At 38.6% G+C, this 15,986-nt stretch overlaps 1 protein-coding gene across 3 annotated transcripts in view; it reads right to left on the reverse strand.

Annotated features, from left to right (window-relative positions):
* Nucleotides 1-1,146: 1,146 nt before the first annotated feature.
* Nucleotides 1,147-15,986, reverse strand: part of LOC122655741 (histone-lysine N-methyltransferase ATX2-like) — a 41,057-nt gene continuing 26,217 nt past the window's right edge. For 2 of the 3 annotated variants that reach the window (XM_043850048.1, XM_043850046.1), the window contains exons 24-26: nucleotides 15,811-15,955; nucleotides 1,596-1,654; nucleotides 1,147-1,473 (exon numbers count right to left, since the gene is read on the reverse strand). In XM_043850048.1, coding sequence (XP_043705983.1) covers nucleotides 15,814-15,955 — 142 coding nt within the window. In that variant the 3' untranslated portion in view covers nucleotides 1,147-1,473; nucleotides 1,596-1,654; nucleotides 15,811-15,813. Of the gene's footprint in view, nucleotides 1,520-1,595; nucleotides 1,655-15,810; nucleotides 15,956-15,986 lie in introns of all 3 variants that reach the window. The other variant, XM_043850047.1, reaches the window with a different exon arrangement.

The following is a 15,986-nucleotide window of genomic DNA, read 5'->3' on the forward strand; positions in this document are numbered from 1 at the left end:
CTGATTCTCATTTTTTGACACGATTCCATGTTTAGACGTTTACAGTTTTGTATCTTGCACATATCCGTTACATGCATCGATTAGCATGTTTATAGGCAGTCGTTTCAATAAAAGTTCATTTTTTTAATGGTTCTTCCTGAATTACTATTCAAATTTTCAAATTACACAGCTTTATCAGATAAACACCTATTCCAACTCAAATTGCAACTTTGGAGGATAATGGTCCATTTTCTACTTATATTTCCTTCCTTTCTTATACCATCATTCTTGAACTTCTTTTTCCTCCACAAACAATAGGGAATTTGTTAGCTTAGAACATCCATTTCTTTTTCCTCCACAAACAATAGGGAATTTGTTAGCTTAGAACATCCATTAACAATGAGAGGTAATATTCAAAATCCAAATGAAGTTCTCCAAGAATGAGACACAGATATATGGGAATACTACATAAGGGAAATTGTACCCACATTGCAAAAAAGATGTACAATCCAAATGTCTGAATTCCCTTAATAGTGCAAGAATTGATCTGGAGAACTAATTCTTGGTAATCTTTGGTCACATCCACACAAAAAATTTGATATCATTCTTTCCATATTATCCGAACACAGAATGTAGCAAGATGCATAATATTCTTCCTTTGTCAACAAAGGATTTTGGAAGCCCTGCTATGAACACATCCCTTGTTTCCTGTGACACCCAATCCAGATGAAGGCCATGCTAAGAATACATCACTTGTTTCATGTGACACCCAATTCACACCAAACAGCTGAAAAAACTGACCACAGACATGCTATCACGATCAAAGAGGGGGCGTAACTCTAGCTCTTCCATTCAATCTGCCAATAGTTGCTAACTCTTGCTTCAACCCACCATTGGAATATATCAGCTCCATTGACCTGGATTTAAATGTTTTAAGGACCTAATCTAGTGTATCTATGAGAGTTGTGTATGTGGCACAAGCATAAAAGATGATACCAAAGACGAGGAAAGGTAAGAAAGAAAGAAGAGTGAAGGCAAACAAGAAAATATGATGATACTCATCCAGATATATTTAATTAGGTATGTTTATATAGTGGATGGCTGGGTGCAACATATGATGCCAAATATGAAGGAAAAATGAGATGAACGGACACAATAAAACATGAATAAGGATAAATAATGAGGTTCATTCTGGTATATTGAATTGGGAAAAATCATCTTACAGGTGCCAATTCAGCTTGTGGAGGTTCAAATAAATACAAGTATCAGACTTTCTAAACTGTACAGTATACACCAGCTCGACTACTTCTATTTTCAATTCTCATAGTAGAATTCTTGCTTTCCTCATTGTGATTCACAGAACGAGTAGACAACTTCATTCTGTAAATAAAGGGGAAAGAAGCAAAGGAGACAATCCGTACAATATCTTTTCTGACAAAGCTCCCAAATGCACAAGGATGCTGAAATTACACTCCCGCCATGCAAGTAGAGGACCTGGGTGTAGTCCAAAAGGAAATCCAATCAACAAACCTGAAGGTTGCTGAGGTCAAAAATAAATAACTACATAAATATTGTTGAGAGAGAAAGAGAGAAAGAGTCCCAATTGAATAACCTACCAGTTGCAAGGGCATGGTACATTTGCTGAAGCAAATTTGGGCACTGAACTTCTAGCAGTCTGTAAGACAAATTGAAGAATATAGTGAGCAATGAGAACAGAATTGAAGAAAATCAAAGCAGCTCCAGATACCACTTTCAATCATCCAAAAGCTTTGAACTATAAACACATTGAAACATAGGAATATTGGGTTGAATTGCTGTTTACACAACGAATTGCCACTTTTTTAGTAGCATTAAATTTCTAGGTCTGCAAACATTTCATACAACCATCATCATCATCAACATTACCACCATCACTAGAACTACTATGAGAGATTTATCTGGCTGGCAACCTTGAAAGGTAAATATCAGCCATGTGGCATGTTGGATGGGCCCAAATTTCACGAACAGACCTGAAGGTCTCCCGCACACGTCATTTTTCAAAGCAAATGGAGTTGGCCAAGTGGCAAGATAAAGCCTTGAAAATTCAGGACGACGAGAGGGTGCATGCCCAATACATGGATGGCTCAAAAATACATTAGCGCATTGACATACATGGGAGCATATTTGATTTGAGTCTGAAATTTGACACATGGCCAATCCATACATTTCCCTTTCTATCCAATCATTATAATCATCACATAATACTGTCAGTTTGTCAAAAAGCAGAATCACCAGAAGTAATATCATTTGAACTAGGTAATGCCTACATAAATGTACAACCACATCAAACCAATAAAGAGGTATGTGGTAATGGTGTGCAACTGGCTGGTACCTTATTGGGTTTTGGTTCTGAGGATTTTTTTTTTTTTTTTTTTTGTCGGATTGATAGAAACTGTTTTTCTTCAAGCTGGGGTTCCTCGGCTTCTCCGTGATGTATATTTTCACGTTTGTTCTGATAATGCATTAATGAAATACCTTTTTTTCTTTTCTTTTTTTTGGAGGGGGGTGTCATAACTTATATCACAATTTTTCTCTTTTTGAGAAATTAAAGTATTAATACACCATTGTTGTTGCTGTTTTTTTCAAAAATAGATTGGCATGAACCTGTTCCTCATCCCCCCCCCCCCGGGATAGACTACCTATTAGTCATCTCTTATTTGCCGCAACCCATAGATATTTTGTAGTTTTTGGATCCTAATGGTTAATCATGCATATTTTCTTATTCCCACTACTGAAAATTGAAATTATTACATTTACTCTACAGTTTCGCAGTTCTGACAAATCATTCTAAACCTTCCAGTGAAAAAATTTCCATAAGTCCAGGTTTCGATAAAAACAGTGATATTCAAATTTCCAAATTTTGCTTAAAGCATCTCTTATTACAAATTTTTTCTTACTATCCTTCTGTTATTTCACTTCTGTTCTTTAACATTATGTCCTTAAAACAAAATAACACATGAACGAGTTATTAGTGTGTGTTTGTATACTTTAAATTGCTTTCAATTATACAAAAGTGGAAAAAAAATAATCAGAATTTAAACAGCTCATAACTGATAAACTTATTGTTTTGTTATTTTTAGATTAAATCAATATTACTTCATAAAAATTGATTTTTAAGAAAATCAGCTTCATAACAGGGTTTTGTATGCTCAACGCAGTGCTGTCCTATAACACAGCTAAAGTAATTTCATGTAGATTCATGGTCATGTAAGCATTAGAACAAGTATATCACCCCCCCCCAAAAAAAAAAAAAAGCATTAGAACAAACAGTCCTATGGTATTTTAGTATTTAACGTCTCAATATTCCAGCGTATGTATGCAATCCATCCAAATCCACCATGCATCTTCTAAAAATGACTTGCAGATACTGAACTTTCATTCTTTCTCTCAGAGGAATTTATTTTATATAGGGTCACACAAATTGTCATGCAAATTAACCTTTCCCCCCCCCCCCCCCCCCCAAAAAAAAAAAAAAAAACTCCAAAAACAAAAATGGGGAAGAAAATCTTTGTTGAGTTTATCAGTGTAGTAATTTTAGAATTTTCAAAATTAGACTAGAATCCCATTACCAGAGCAGCAGATCATGTTGGTACACAACTCACCATATTAAAGTTGCATCATGAAAATTTTCTACTTCAGAGACAAGCAATGCAAGTTTATCTGTGGTAAAAGTAACCAGAAGTTTATTCTTGAGGATCCTCCTCACAAATAGACGAGCAACTACAATCATTTGGCAAAGGATAAATATTTATTATGACTCAATTGTAAGGGACAATCTCAAGTTTCTCAATAAAGTCAAACAAAGGCACAATTTACAAGAAATACATTCCATGTAAAAGAATATATCCCACGTTCATCAGTTGTCAAAAGTATACTTCTGTTCCAACTAGTGGATGAAGATTTTATAGAGTACCAAGACATTTGACCCCTCCCATGTCCTTGATGCCCAAATGAGGCTCGCATGTCCTTGATACACAAATGAGGCAGCAAGAGTTCTAGGTGGCACAATTCTCCTTGGACTGATTCTTAAGTATATGAGCATGTCCAATGTCAAATCCTGGCTACTATTGATAGTTGCCTTTAAGGGTCACGACCATGTGGGTTAGGCAGGTTGAGCTAGACTCTAAATGTGTTGGCCTATAAGCCCAGCCCAAACTAATGGGCTGGCCAGCCCATTTATAATGGAATGGCTTTGGACATATGAAATGATGAAAATGAAATCTTACTTTTACATGAGAAAGTGTTAATCAGGTAACAGAACCAGTTCAGGTGGGCAATTAGTTCGGCGGGGTTTGGACGGGGTCAAGACTGAGGAAGGGAGTAAGCTAATAAGCTAACAGACAGATCCCAGGAGTCCAATCAATAATCAGGCCACGCTCTCCAGCTTGATACCAGCCCATATTAGGTGAAACAGGTTCAGCTGGGTAAGGTCAAGGATTGTAAGCAGAACTCTCCAATCTCCTAATAAATCTGTGAACACATTCATGTAGTTGTTATTCCTGATCACCATCTATTAATAACAGATAGATCTTTGTATATTTTGGGTAATTCAAAAAGGTACCTAATTCTATTAATCTTGATCATGGTCATCATGCCGAAGGTGGCTATGGGAGAGGCCAAGGGTCTAAGAACTGCAGTAAAATCAGACAGCTTAGAAGGACTGGATAAAATTTGGAAACAGCATGGCCTAAACAGGTTGCTTATACTCTAATAGAAAGGGCTGGGTAGTTTAAGTAGATGTGGTTTCTCCTTAGCAGGAAGACTGTGTATCTGTGGGAGGGTATTTCAACCACAGAAATTAAACAGCTCAAGTTTCCCTTTGCTGGATTGTTATTTCCCATATCTTCCTTTTTTTTTCACCCGCATTACTTGCAAAAGAATGAAGTACAATGCACATATATGAGGACGGAAACAACAGGACCATCTTCATTTACTTTAGACAAAGAGGAAGAGGTAGTTGAGGCCATTTTGGTGCACAATGGCTTCGGTATCAATAGGAGAAAGGAGTTAAGGAACGGAGTCTAGTTGTTTCAAACTGCAAAAATTGTCAAAATAAAGAATGATATACACACCATTTCCTTGTGGAGTTGGTCAAAATAAAGGATAATATACTCACCATTTCCTAGTGTCCACAAGGCAAATGCTCTGATATCAAGGATCCATTACGATCAAGTATCAAGATCTCAGTCTCAACTAGGATTTCGACAGTCTAAACCCAAATATGTCACCGAAACGGCACAAAAATATGGTTCATTTTGGGGAAAAAATCAAAACAAAGACTCCTCAATATGCATGCCATATTGTTTCGACCAATGTCAAAACCGGAATAGGTCACTGAAATTTTGACATTTCAGTCAATTTAGAATGCCATGACTATAATGCTCTTACTCGGATATCCAAAAAACAAAAATGTTTTATATTTATATCAAATCAATGACATAGAAGGCATCTGAAAATCCAGTCAAAAATTCATTGACCTGAAAAAGAACTATTCAGATCCAAAGACATTGTAACTTTCAACCTCAAGTCTGCTTAACCCATTATGGGTTTCAAAAAGGGAAGATAAAAATTTAACCTTAGGAGACTTCATCCTTTGTTGAAGTATATCAAGCACATAGCAGGAAGGGCAAACTCGATTAGAATATTCCATTATTCTGATCGAGATTCCCTCCTATGCGTCTCTTCTATTTGTGTTTTATAATTAGGATTACCTTGTCCTAGTTTCTAATTTCTGTTTAGTTTCTATTTTCCAATTGTAACTAGGATTGCTAATATGATTAGTTTCTATTTTCCTATTGTAACTAGGATTCCTAATCATATTAGAAATCCCCTTTGGCTGTAATCTTTTTATATAAAATAAAGACTGGGTGAGGGAGGCTAATGTAAGGTTAAATCACGAATGATCTAAACCCAGGCAGGATCTTGATCTCAATCAATAAACTTCAGATTAAGGGAACAAATCAGCAAATAAAACAGAAGATAGAAGAGAAGAAGGAGGGATAGAAGGGTAATGAGGATAGAGGGCTGTCTCAGCCGTGGGCCTCTCACCCTCAACTCCCTCAGTTGATCTCTCAGTCTTTCTCAGGACTGTTAGAAGTATCGTGCATTAGTGGGTCTCGAGAATCTATTTTAGTATTTTGTCTTTCCTTATTTGTCCCTACCCCTAATATATATCATGTATCTCTTTCGTTATTCACTCAATAGAAGATTTTTGGCTGCTGTTCCATTCTCTTCTTCCTCTTCTCCTCTCTTCTCATCTCTTCTCTTCTCTACCTCCATTGTTTAAATGGTATCAGAGCAAGTCTATCAGGACTGGTCCACATCCTGTGGAATTCTCCTTTTCTTTTTTTTCTTCCCTTTTTCCTTTTCTCTGTTCTGCGATCTCTGGTTCTCCTAACCAGCGACTTGCAGTTCTAAAAATCAGGGATGTTTTCACCCCTTCTTTTGGCTGGAGTGTTGGTTGCAATTTTGAGGATTGAAGTTATGGCTTAAATCTGCTTTTATATATTAATTAATAATATAACACAAAAGCAAATTGTGGAAGGCTATTTTCGATGATGTTATGAAGGATTTGATGGCGGCAATCAGTGTATTGGATATTCTGGAAATTTTATGGTGATTTGATTGGAGCTTGCAGTATTTGATTGGGGCTTGCGGTATTTGATTGGAGCAGTTCGTGGCTGCCAGTGATTTGATTCTAGTGTTTTTCAATTTTTTGTGGAGCTTCCTGAATTTTTCGGTGAGTGTTGAGTTTGGTTGTTTGTGCATAGTCTCACTATGGGTGATGAGAGGAAGAATATGGTTACTGAGGTTGTTTCTTCGTCCTGCAATCGAATCACAGTGAAGAAGCTTGAAGGGGTCACAAATTTTCAACAGTGGAAGAAAATTGTACAGCTTGTGTTGACAGATCATGATCAGCAGGCATATCTGACAGGCAATAAACCTGCTAATGATACAACCTGGGAGACTATTGATGCTCGAATCCTTGGCCATATCTTGAATTCGATGGAGAACCACATAGTTGATTTGGTTACTCACATCGACACTCTGAAGGAACTTTGGGAATATTTAGGAGTTTTCTACTCTTGACAGAATAACTTGTCTCGAATTTATGAGCTCGCTCAGGACTTCTATCGGACAGTGAGGAAGGGGAGATCAATTACACAGTACTTTGCTGATTTTAAGAGAATGTATGAGGAGTTGAATTCTCTCCTTCCCATCTCCTCTGATGTGAAACAGATGCAGACTCAAAGGGAACAATTGGCAGTGATGGGCTTTTTGGGAGGCCTTGGATAGGAATATGATTCGTTTAGGTCCCAAATTCTTGGGGTTGAGACTATTGCATCCCTCATCGATACTTTTTCTTGGGTACTTGGGGTCTCTCGAGATAGCTCTCATGACGCTGCCCCTGTTGTTGAAAGTTCAGCCCTTGTCTCACAAACAGGAGTTGATGGTGTTGGTCGTGGAGAAGGTGAAGGTCGTGGAAGTGGCCGTGGCCGTGGAGGTGGTCGTGGCACAAGGAGTCAAAACCAGCAAGGTTTTGGCCAATCAGGTCCTACATCTGATGGTAATATACAGACTTGTCATTATTGTGATCAGCATGGGCATATTCAGAGATTTTGTTGGAAGATCCATGGGAAACCAACTCAGCAGCAGCAATTTGCCGACTCAGTCACTTCTATGGAATCAGCCCCTCAATCTCAACCATCTGAAGGTAAGTTAGTTGTCATGTCGGATGAGGAGTTTGCCCCGGTACTGGGTAAGGCAGTGGAAGAAGTGGGTTGTGATATCTGGAACTGATTGTACCGGGCAAACTCCTCATCCGACATGAATACCCTGAATCAATAATCCAGGGACGAGATGTAGCTGAGAGACACGCAGTGGTAGAAAGGAAAAATCATCACTTGTTGGAAGGTACCCGCTCTATGTTATTTGAGATGCGAGTTCCTAAAATTTTTTGGGCTGATGCTGTTATGACCGCCAACTAGCTTATCAACCATATGCCCTCATCTATCTTGAAAGGGGGGATTCCCCATTCTTTGTTATTTCCTAAAGACCCAATGTTCTCCTTGCCACCCCGCATTTTTGGGTGTATATGTTTTACTCGTAACCATCGGCCTGGTCTATCCAAGCTGAATCCAAAAGCCATAAAATGTATTTTTCTTGGTTATTCTCATACTCAAAGGGGATATCGCTGTTATTCACCTGTTTTGCGTAAATATTTTGTTACGGCTGATGTGTCATTTTTTGAGTCCACCCCTTATCATGCTGAACCGATTAATGCTTCTGAGTTGGATGATGATTTTCCTATCTATATTGTTCAGTCTTCTTTGCCTCAGGGTCCTGCTCTAGCTGCTCCTGTTCGTCGTCCTCCTATTACTCATGTTTATCGTCACCACCCGAAGGTAGCTGCTGCTCCCCTGTGCTCACGGACACAGCCATGACTCCTCCAACTGCATATCCTGATGGTAGTTCATCTTCCGCTGAACCTATTTTTCTGATCTTGATATTCCCATTGCTCACCGAAAAGGTACTCGTAGCTGTACCACACATTCTATTGCTAGCTTTGTTTCTTCCTCGAGGTTGTCTTCCCCGTATTGTTCTTTATGGTCTACTGTTGAGGCTCACCCCCTTCCCAAGTCGGTGGCAGAGGCATTGTCTAGTCTTGGTTGGAGGACAGCTATGGAGGAAGAATTATCGGCTTTACATGAGAATCAGACTTTGGAACTAGTTCCGCGACCACAGGGCAAGACAGTTATTGGTTGTAGATGGGTGTATGCAGTGAATGTTAATCCCGATGGTTCTCTTGCTCGTTTGAAAGCGAGACTTGTGACAAAGGGTTATGCTCAAGTGTACAGTGTGGACTATTTAGACACTTTCAGTCCTGTTGCCAAGCTTACTTCTGTTCGTATTTTGATATCTCTTGCTGCCTCCCATCATTGGCCTTTGTTTCAGCTCGATGTCAAGAATGCCTTTTTGCATTGTACATTGCAAAAAGAGGTGTATATGGAGCAACCTCCCGGATTTGTTGCTCAGGGGGAGTCTGATATGGTTTGCCGATTAAGAAAATCTTTGTATGAGCTGAAACAGTCCCCTCGTGCATGGTTTGGTCGGTTTACTGAGGTGGTTCTTGAGTTTGGTCTATCTAGGTGTGGTGGTGACTCACTCCTTCTATAGACACTCAAGTGCAGGGAGGATTTTTCCTATTGTATATGTTGATGATATTATTATCACTGGTGATGATTCAGCAGGTATTATGGATTTGAAGCCTTATCTCCAACAGAAGTTCCAGACTAAGGATTTGGGGAGGTTGAAGTATTTTTTGGGAATTGAAGTAGCTCAATCTCAAAAGGATATGTTTCTGTCGCAGAGGAAGTATGTTCTAGATTTGCTAACTGAGACAGGTATACTTGGGTCCAAGCCTATTGACTCTCCTATGGATCCCAATGTAAAACTAACTGCTGAAGAGGGAGATGTCCTTGATGATCCAGAAAGATATAGAAGACTGGTAGGTAAGCTGAATTATGTAATGGTTACCGGACCAGATATTGCTTTTCCTGTTAGTGTGGTGAGCCAGTTTCTCTCTTCTCCTCGGACTCCTCACTAGTATGTTGTTATCCGGGTGTTACGATATCTCAAGAAGGCTCTGGGTAGAGGAATAGTGTATCGTGATCATGGTCATAACCGAGTTAAGGGTTTTTCAGATGCTAATTGGGCAAAATCTCCAGTTGATAGGAGGTCAACTACAGGATATTGTACTTTTGTTAGAGGAAACCTTGTCTCTTGGAAAAGCAAGAAACAAAGTGTCATGGCACAGTTGAGTTGAATCGGAATATCGGGCTATGGCTCATGTGACTTGTGAGCTAATGTGGATTCAACAATTGTTGTCTAAGTTGGGTTTTAAAACCTCAGTTCCCATGCAGTTGTGGTGTCATAACCAAGCAACTGTTCATATTGCTTCAAATCCTGTGTTTCATGAGAGGACAAAGCATATTGAGATTGATTGTCATTTTGTTTATGAAAAGATGCAAAGTGGTCCAATTCCTCCAAGCCATGTCGGAACCGGAGAGCAGCTGGCAGATGTGTTTACAAAACCTTTGAGTAGTGGGCGTATTGATTATATTTGTAACAAGCTAGGCATGATTGATATATATGCTCCATCTTGAGGGGGAGTGTTAGAAGTTTTGTGTATTAGTGAGTCTCGAGAATCTATTTTAGTATTGTCTTTCCTTATTTGCCCCTACCCTTAATAAATATCCTGTATCTCTTTCGTTATTCACTCAATAGAAGATTTTCGGCTGCGGTTCCATTCTCTTCTTCCTCTTCTCCTCTCTTCTCATCTTCTCTTCTCTACCTCCATTGTTTACAAGGACAATGGTTTGCAAAAACAAATTTCATTTTTTTCATTCATTCTATTCCCTCAAAAACTTATAATAAGGCTTCTATATATAATGAGGGCTTAGCTAAGAAAATAGTAGTAGATACTTGCTGAGAAGCTGCTTGTAAGCTGCTGCTGAGAAGCTGCTTACAAACTGCTGACGAGAAGCCGCTTACAAGCTGCTGCTGAGAAGCTGCTGATGAGAATGGCTTGATTTGAAGACAAATTGGCTGGTACAATTCTATCCCAAAGTTAGGGACTGGTTAGGCTCGAGTTGGCTGGACTAGATCTTCTTCCTTAGATTGTATGTCAGCTCATGCATGGGACTGGGATCTACATCAGAGGCTGTTAAGTTCGATCATTCTTGACGGCACTCCTCTCTTCTTCCACTTCTCTTCTCTTCTCTTCCTTTCTCGGTTCTGGTTTCTAGAAGTGCTTCTAGAAGTGCATTCTGTTAAGTTCGATCATTCTTCTCGAATATTTGCCGAAGCACTTCAAAATGAACAGTTGATATTTCCTCAAATTCCCCCCCCCTTTAGGTAGATCATTTTAAATCTTCAACCTTGGCAATCTCTCAAGTTAATTAGCTTTATTATTCTCTTTCTGATTATTATTTTTTAACAACTAAATTATAAGAAAGTACTAAGTCGTAGACTCTGGGCACCCAACTCTACGAGGTTATTTAACACCTTTTAAAGGATAGTGGTATCACTTGTGCGATTACAGGGGAGGGGGAAGACAGGCTAGAACCACAAAGGAATTGTTTAATTATAGACATTCCTCTTTAAGGAATGTGATTGAACAAGTATTTAGGGTGTTAAAAGGGATACAGATACATCACCAAAAGAGGCTTATTTTGATGGGAATAAGTCTAAGGTTGGGTTATATACATGATGGGCCTTTGATCCCCATGGGTTTTTTATGTAATAGATCACTTTTATGGGCCTAAAAAATGGGTTATACGGGATTAGTTGTTTTAGTTCCATAATTTTATTTTGGTGTTTTTGTTAAAAAATTGAACTGGTTCAACCAATGGTTCTTTAAGAGATTTTAGTAGTTTCTTTTAAATGTTTAGTGGGGCTGGAGTAGGACTCCGTTTTGAATCTATTTCCGTTTCCTAGTCAATTTAAATTACCAAATAGGTTAAGGATTGGATTAGGCCTTTCTTTTTTAGAGTAGGAGTCTATTTTTTAGTCTTTTATATAAGGTTGTAAGGGGGGGCAAACATTGAACACGAATTTTGATATTAATGAAAAGCTTTTGCTGCTCTTCTTCTCCATTGAAGAATTTTGTCTTGTATTTGACCAAGGCTGGTGGGATCGTTGTTTGATTCGATTGACACCTTGCGGTGGGAAGCCCAAGTGGTTCATTGGTGGGATTGGTGTTTGATCCAATCGACACCTAGCAGTGTGAAGCCGGGGTGGTTCTTTTGAAGTTATCCTTCAAGTTCTTTGAAGATCTCCTTCAAGTTCAAGTTCAAAATCTGATATTTATTCAAATTCTACTTTCTAGTTTCGGTCAAAGATTCAATTTTTATTCCAGTTCCTCCATCAACAAGCTGCTGCCAATAATTTTCTGCTATTACAAGTAAGTTGGAAGCATCCCCATCCCCATCCTTCTTCTAATCCTCTAAACCACCAAACCCTAACATCCCCTCCATCACTGAACAACATTCCCATAACCTAAATTCTGCCCAGACCAAACCAGCCAGCAAAACCCCTCCTTTTTTAGATCAAACTCTCCACCCCTACCCCTATAGCACTTGATCCAAACCCTAGCCCCATCCTCCCACTCTAAACCCTAGATTCCCCTATTTTACACTTTTCAAAAACCGAAACTCTAACCCTAAATTGCTGTTAATTCAAATCAACATACTTCCCTTCATTAAAACATCTCAGGACCTTCACTGTTAGACTCCCCTACCTTGACTTGACATAACCCTAACACCAAATCCTAATCCTAACCAAACGCTAACCCTAATTTCACCAAACCGTATTTTGGCCTAGCCGATTCACCTGTTCATTACAGATCCTGGTTGATTGGCTCCTAGTTGGTCTCCTACCAATCTAGGACTACATTACTCGTTTTGGTATTTTAAAGCCTAAGCCTCCTTACCCCTTCCAGATCCAGAGTTTCATCATGATTGCCTATTGTGCTTTGCATAATTATATGAGGGATGAGAAAGTAGCAGACAGAGAGTTTGCTAGACTAGGCGTTTATGACTTTGTAGATGAGGAACAAGAGGCAGAGTCTATTGCTGTTGAGGATGCACATGGAATAGTTGCAAAATCTTGTAATCAGAGTGGCATAGCAAGAGAGATGCATGCACTAAGGAAGGAGATAGCAAATCAGATGGCAAGACATCAGAAAATGCAATAGATTTTATGTGCTGCAAATTGTTCTTTTTTTTTTAACTTGTTTTATGCAAGGTAGTTTAAACATATCTAATACAGTTTGTATTTATTGAGTGCTTTTATTTATTGATTCACCTAAAGTATATGTTAGTGACAATAGACATAGTTTACACAATGGATGCTTAAATATTTCTATTGCTCACTAAGAGCAAGAAATGAATGATAACAAGAATCCAATGTGTTACTGTGGCAATGGAAGGATGATAATACGGATCATTGGTGTGACATCCACGGGCATCTATGTGGGTGGATGACTACGAAGGGAAGGCGGACCGAGGAGTTGATTCATATCAACGTGTGACTAATTTTGGGGTCACCTGACATGTGCGCCATGAAATTCAAGTTGACTAGACCCCGCTAATCCATTACTATAGATTAACAATCTTCCTGGTCTCATGGGTTTTTTTTTTTTGACATGCTTGTATCTATACAACGTACGTGAAGTGATTCGGACTTTGAACTACTATTTTGTGCCTTCAAATCATTGTAATAATACAAATAAAATTATCGGAATTATTCGTTGTACTAGTACCCTTGGTAACATTTTAGTAGTTTTAAATGTTAGTATAATTGGATAATGGTTATGGCATTTTTTATAGTAGGGAGATTAAAAACTTGAAGAATGGCATTTTCCTTATTAAAATGGCATTTTAGTAAATATCAGTGAAGGGATTAGAGTAATTCTATCAATTGCATACCAAACGCTAATTTTGCTCTCACTCAATTCCAGCAGTGTTTACCAAGCGGCAATCTTACTCTCAAAAATCATGGAATCCAAAATAATCAATTCCATCCAAAATCAAGGAATTGGGAGCGGGATGGTTATCAATCGGTCCCTAATAGAGTGACCAGAGCATCATGAGACAAGGATCCTAATGAATTCACTCTGGATGAGGAACTAGTTTTAGAGTCACCAAGTGCTACTATGTCAGAATTCCTATCAGACAGCTGCATTGGCCATTTGTTGTGCCCACTGGGGTTTTTCATACTTGGCCAACATTTATCTACGGTATGAATAAACTTGCCACAATGTGAGAACTGTCGGGACAGGCAGAACAGTCTGCTGGCCACCACAACAACATGTGCCATGTCCTCATCCCTCCCCCTGAACCACGACCTCTACCAGGTAAACTAGAACCACAGCCACCATTACCAGTAACGAATGCAATACTTTACTTGAAAGGATGAGTCAACTCTGGAATGAAAAGGAGAAAAGACAACGTTGAATATGGAAAAATTCTTCATTCATATTAGGTACCCTTTGACCAGAAAATTTCTGGCCTTTAACTGGTTGTAGATCTGAATTCAACCCAGCAAATAGCTTTGCAACTCAAAGTCAACCCTCTGTGTCTTCAACAAATCTAAATCAGTGGTGAGAATAGGTAAACATTGAATTCCTTCCACATCCTCTCAAGGGCACCGTAATATTCACCAATGGACTGATCTCCTTGTTTGAACGTGAAGTTTTCTCATACAATTCATATAAATAAGCCATATTCTTGTCTTAAGAGAAGCTTTCCTTCAAATAATCTCACTCCCTTTGTTGTAGTGTGGAACATCAAATTGACAGCAATAATTGGTTCCATATTATTCCATAACCACACTAGAAGTGTGTCGTTTACACGCATCCAATTCTTATATGGTGTATCAGTAGTGGCTGGAGGAGAGGAAGACAAATACTCTAATTTCCCTTTAGCATTGATATACACCTTAGCAACTTAAGCCCAAAATAAGTAATTAGAAGCTCCATTGAAACTTAATGGTAGTAATATGGACATTAACAGTCTGTAGGAGGTTTAGAATCACCCATAATGACAAAAAACCAACACTGCAACAGCAACAATATGAGAGGAACCAACCAAATACCAATATAGGAAATCAAAAAGGTTCACAGATGAATGTACGTAATCAATAACCAGTGAAGATGTCACAATTAAGTAGAATCAACACAAACCAGCAGAAATGTGTCACCTCAAGATCATAAGCTAATGATCTATATTAAAGGAGAAAATAAAATCACCACATACGGCCAATACCGCAGAAGATAACCAACAAGACGCCCAAGAGAAAACATGAGCAGCAAATCAGGGCCTCAGATGAAGCATAGAACCAGATCGAGCAGGGCTTAGATTTAGCAGAAAATAAGCCCAAAATATTAGTCCAATGGCTTGATATGGAGAATAGGTAGACACATCAAAACAGAACTTTCATAAATTTCAGAACATATAAATCTTCAAGATTCAACCAACTACTTGTCGGATCAGGCAAACTTTGGAATAATATGAGATCTGACCATATGAATGAACCCCAAAAAAACTCAATCAGCTAACCGTTAGATGTGGAGAGATCTTCAATCCAACAGTGCAGCAAAAAGGACAAAAACAGGGTTACTGCCCCTTGTAGAAATCAGCAGAAGATAACGTTCTTCCATCTGAGTAGAAGTGTCATTCTTGCAACAGTTATCAACACTGTGGGAAACCCTAGTTGTCACGTATTATAAACTAGGGTTTCAGACAAAGCAAAGATAGCATAGGTTGCTGTAAACCATAAGGGAGAATATCTTAAAAGACCCTCAAAAGGAAGTAAGGATCGATGCTATTGAATGCCTAGAGCTCTGATACCATCTAGCAGTATCAAAACAATACACAAGTAATACAGAGGTGGACAGAAGAAGAAGAGAAGGAAGTCTAATGTGAGAGGGTAAACCAGAGCTCAAGGTAGAATGGAATTGGATTCTACTGTGAGCAGCATCTTTAATATGCATAAAATAGGAGAGAATAAGTACAAAGATAAGTATACCCACCATTAGTATAATTCAGGACTATACTAACCTTACAACCTTACTTAAACATAAAGAAACCACACCTCAAAATACCCCTCGACAGCACAGGAGAAAGGACTACTAATCTTGACAAAGACAACAATTCAGCTGCATGACTCACTGCAATCAAGAGAACTGTGAAAAGCTTAGATAAAAATTCTTCTTATAATTCGTCTTACTTCTTATTCTCCTCTCCAGTAAATCAATTCACTACGAGGTACACACAACTTTGCCATTCGCTCCTCTGCTTCAGTATCATTAACTACTCCCCGACATCTGGGGAACCCACAATAACATGCTAGTTGTTCGTCAATTGAAAAGAATCTGCACACAGAATTCAAAAGACAAAATTTAA

Source organism: Telopea speciosissima, chromosome 3 (genome assembly GCF_018873765.1).
Source record: "Telopea speciosissima isolate NSW1024214 ecotype Mountain lineage chromosome 3, Tspe_v1, whole genome shotgun sequence".
Lineage (NCBI taxonomy): Eukaryota > Viridiplantae > Streptophyta > Magnoliopsida > Proteales > Proteaceae > Telopea > Telopea speciosissima.